Raw genomic sequence first — 3521 nt, forward strand, 5'->3', positions numbered from 1 at the left:
GTCCCATGTGGGGCCGGGGTATGGCTGGCCCTGGGGTCTGGGGGGTGGCTTAGGGGAGGCAGGGGATGGTGCACCTGAGAGGATTGCGGTAGGCAGTTGCAACACGCCGCCGTCCTGGTATCGCATGGAGAACCGGTGCCGGCATTTCCTCCCTCGTGCCCTCATAACCGAGCCCCCCTCACCCCGTCCCGCCCGCCCGGCCCCCCTTCCCCGCGCCCCCGCAGCGCTACGGCTACCACGACGCCTCGTGCTTTGGCCACGCGCTGGAGGGCAACCTGCACCTTGTGTTCAGCCAGGTGCGGCGGCTGCGCGTGCTGTGCGCGCCACACGTTTTGCACGCACTCCCCCTTCTCCCACACCCCCTCCCCCTGGTTATGCTGGAGCAGGGCGCAGTTGCCCAGGTGTCCGCTCTCTCACAACCCCCCTCTCTTATTGCCGCGCCAGCAAGGCCATTCCAAAAAACCGCGGCAAGCATCCCCCCCTCGCCCCGCGCCCGCCGTGTTCCCAGGGCCTCTGCAACCACATATGGGGTGCATGTGGTTGCGGAACCTCCCAACACACACACAACTAACACCATCCCCTTCCCCCACGCCTACCCTGCTGCCCCCAGGGCTTCCGCAACAAGGAGGAGGTGCAGCGGTTCAGCAACCTGATGGAAGAGATGTGCCACATCGTGGCTAACAAGCACAGCGGGTCCCTCAAGGGAGAGCACGGCACCGGGCGGTGAGGGGGCACTCGCACACACACACACACACACACACACACACACACACACACACGCACGCACGCACACGCACACGCACATGTGCGCGCGCGGGGCCTGTACTTGAATCAGGGGTTTGCAGCAAGGGAGGCGCAGCGAGGGCGGCAGGGCCTGCTGCACTCGCCACCCGCCCTCCACGGGCGGCCGGGCAGCACAAAGGGCTTGCGCTCGCTCTGGCTGGCCGTCGCAACCTTCCTGACCCGCTCTCAGGCGGCCCAACACCGCCCCCCCCTTGCTTGGCATGTTCTTGCCGTTCGCGCCTTTGCTGACCCTTTCCCTCAACCGGCCGCAACCTCCCTTTGCGCCTTGCCGTCGCTGACGAGCAGCAACGTGGCGCCCTTTGTTGAGATGGAGTGGGGCAGCAAGGCGTACGAGCTGATGTGGGAGCTCAAGGCCATGTTTGACCCCGACTTTGTGCTTAACCCGGGTGAGAAAATCTGGGTGTTGACCGGGTCAAAACTGAAATTCGCGGAGGCAGACGCGAGCTGGGACGAGCCTGCATGTGCGTGCGCGCGCGTGTTCAGAGGCGTGAAGGTGGATGCGTGTGGCCGAGCCCTGCAGCCCACTACCCACCCACCCTGCTGAAGGAGTGTGGATGCGCACATCCTCTTATTTAGCGTCCCTCCCCCCTGCTCAATGATCAATGAATGACTCACCCCTCCTCCTCACCCCCCCCCCCATGTTTCACATCACTAATCAGGCGTCATCCTGAACCGCGACCCCGACGCCCACAAGAAGTTCCTCAAGCCCTCACCGGTGGCGTCAGACCTGGTGCGGCCCGGTCCCACTGTACCAACAGCATACCGATCCGCCAGAATCGCCAGGGTTGGGCGTGCAAGTTTGCAGATGGGTGGGAAATGGCAAGGCTGGCGCAGCAGGTGGCTGAGCGCACGCGACACTTGGCACTTCATGTCAAGGCCCAAGTCTTGGCTGGCTGGTATCGGGGAGGAAATGCCCTGTCAACCAACAGCTGATAATTCAACACCTTGATTTTGTGCCGCCGCCCCTGCAGGTCAACCGCTGCATCGAGTGCGGGTTCTGCGAGTCCAACTGCCCCAGCCGTGACATCACCCTGACGCCGCGGCAGCGCATCGCCACGTACAAGGAGATCAGCCGCCTCAGGGGGCTGCCCTCCAGGACGGCCGAGGAGACCGCCAGGTGGGGGGCGCAAGGGGGTCGGGCACTCGCACGCAAGCTTTGCATTTTACGTATGGGCGGGTCGGTAGCGAGTGTGTGCGGCGTGTGTGCGTGCCCGTGCGCGTGTGATGCAGTCGGCGCCCTGCCCAGTCCCTCAAAATCAACTTCGCACCACACCGGTTTGCACCACATCGGCCATCTTCTGAAGCAACCAGCCCCACTCCTATGTTCGTGTTTGGCACGGCAGCCCCTTACTCCACCGGGTGCCTCGACATATTCCCTTGACACAACCGCATACGCCGCCTCCTCCCTGCCAGGCTGTCATCTTTTGAGAAGTCCTTTGAGTATGACGGTAACGCGACCTGCGCGGCGGACGGCATGTGCCAGGAGAAGTGCCCGGTCAAGATCAACACGGGGGACCTCATCAAGAGCCTGCGCTCCCAGGTGGGCAGACCCGGGCCCGTGTTTTTGGGCAGTACATGCAGACAGCCGTGGCGGATCCTTATGCGACGGGTGGTGTGGTCACTAGCTCTCAAAGAACGACAGGGGGGCAGGGCAGTGATTGCGTGGTGGACGGGCGGGCGGAGGGTGCTGCGGATGGGCCGGGAGCGGGCTGTGTGAACATGTAGGATATGGCGCGCAAAGATATGTGCAGCATGGCCCTGTCGCCTCCGCAGCCTCAGCTGGTGCAGCGCCCGCCAAAGGGAGACCCTCGACCCTCAACCCTTGGCAAAACACCTGTGCCCTCGTCCCCGTCTCAGGAGCTGTCCCACAGCGGCGCCGCGACGGGCACGGGCATGTGGCTGGCGAACAACTTCAGCCTCATCAACAGCAGCGTGCCCACCCTGCTCAACGCCGTCAACGTGGCACACAAGGTCGGGAAAACCCCTGATCTCTTACATCAAACAAAGCGTGCCCGCCCGACCTGCCACGGGGGCCTCTGCAGACACCGGCCCTACGCACTCACTCACTGAATGATGGACTAAGGGTCGTCAGATTCATGGCTTTTGACCCCCTTGGGCCCGGCTGAACCTTCTTGTTCCAGTCAGCCAGATCCTGCTCTGGCTCCTGCGCCAGCCCCATGGGGCCCACCATTTGAGCGCCACGTGCCAACCGCCAATTGTTGACCGCCGACCGCCCAACCGCCGCAGGTGATGGGCCCCAAGCCCCTGGAGGTGGTCAGCCGCTGGATGAACAAGATGACGGGCCACTTTGTGCCGGTCTGGAACCCCTACATGCCCAAGGGCGCCTCGCCGCTGCCGCAGCCGGCCGCGCCCGCCGCCGCGACGGGCACCGACCAGGTGCGCTCGCAGGGGGATCCCCTTGCGACGCGCGGCTTTGGTCGGGTTGTGCGGAGCCGCCGTCCGCACTTGAACACCAGCTTCGCTGCGTTCATGTGCATGTCGTGCTGGGCGTCTGTATCATGTCGACTGCCTGTGCGGGCGCCTGACAGTTGTGTCATGTTCATCCTTCTTCAGCCACTTTGTTCCGTCCCTGGACCCTGCAGCCCGCCCCCTCCCGCTACCCACCAAATCCCCCCCCCTCTCAAACACACACACACACACGCACACACGCACGTACACACACACGCACACACACCGCACACACACACACACACACA

The 3521-nt window shown here is 64.0% G+C and overlaps 1 protein-coding gene across 1 annotated transcript in view; it reads left to right on the forward strand.

Annotated features, from left to right (window-relative positions):
• Positions 1–65: 65 nt before the first annotated feature.
• The window catches only part of MNEG_13823 (hypothetical protein), a gene marked incomplete at both ends in the record, with an annotated part of 5382 nt that continues 1926 nt past the window's right edge, over positions 66–3521 (forward strand). Inside the window, 9 exons of the mRNA XM_014037705.1 lie at positions 66–68; positions 225–296; positions 611–723; positions 1090–1190; positions 1464–1534; positions 1776–1921; positions 2218–2344; positions 2662–2775; positions 3052–3201. Coding sequence (XP_013893159.1) covers positions 66–68; positions 225–296; positions 611–723; positions 1090–1190; positions 1464–1534; positions 1776–1921; positions 2218–2344; positions 2662–2775; positions 3052–3201 — 897 coding nt within the window. The remainder of the gene's footprint in view (positions 69–224; positions 297–610; positions 724–1089; positions 1191–1463; positions 1535–1775; positions 1922–2217; positions 2345–2661; positions 2776–3051; positions 3202–3521) is intronic.

The sequence above is a fragment of the Monoraphidium neglectum genome (genome assembly GCF_000611645.1).
Source record: "Monoraphidium neglectum strain SAG 48.87 unplaced genomic scaffold scaffold04070, whole genome shotgun sequence".
Lineage (NCBI taxonomy): Eukaryota > Viridiplantae > Chlorophyta > Chlorophyceae > Sphaeropleales > Selenastraceae > Monoraphidium > Monoraphidium neglectum.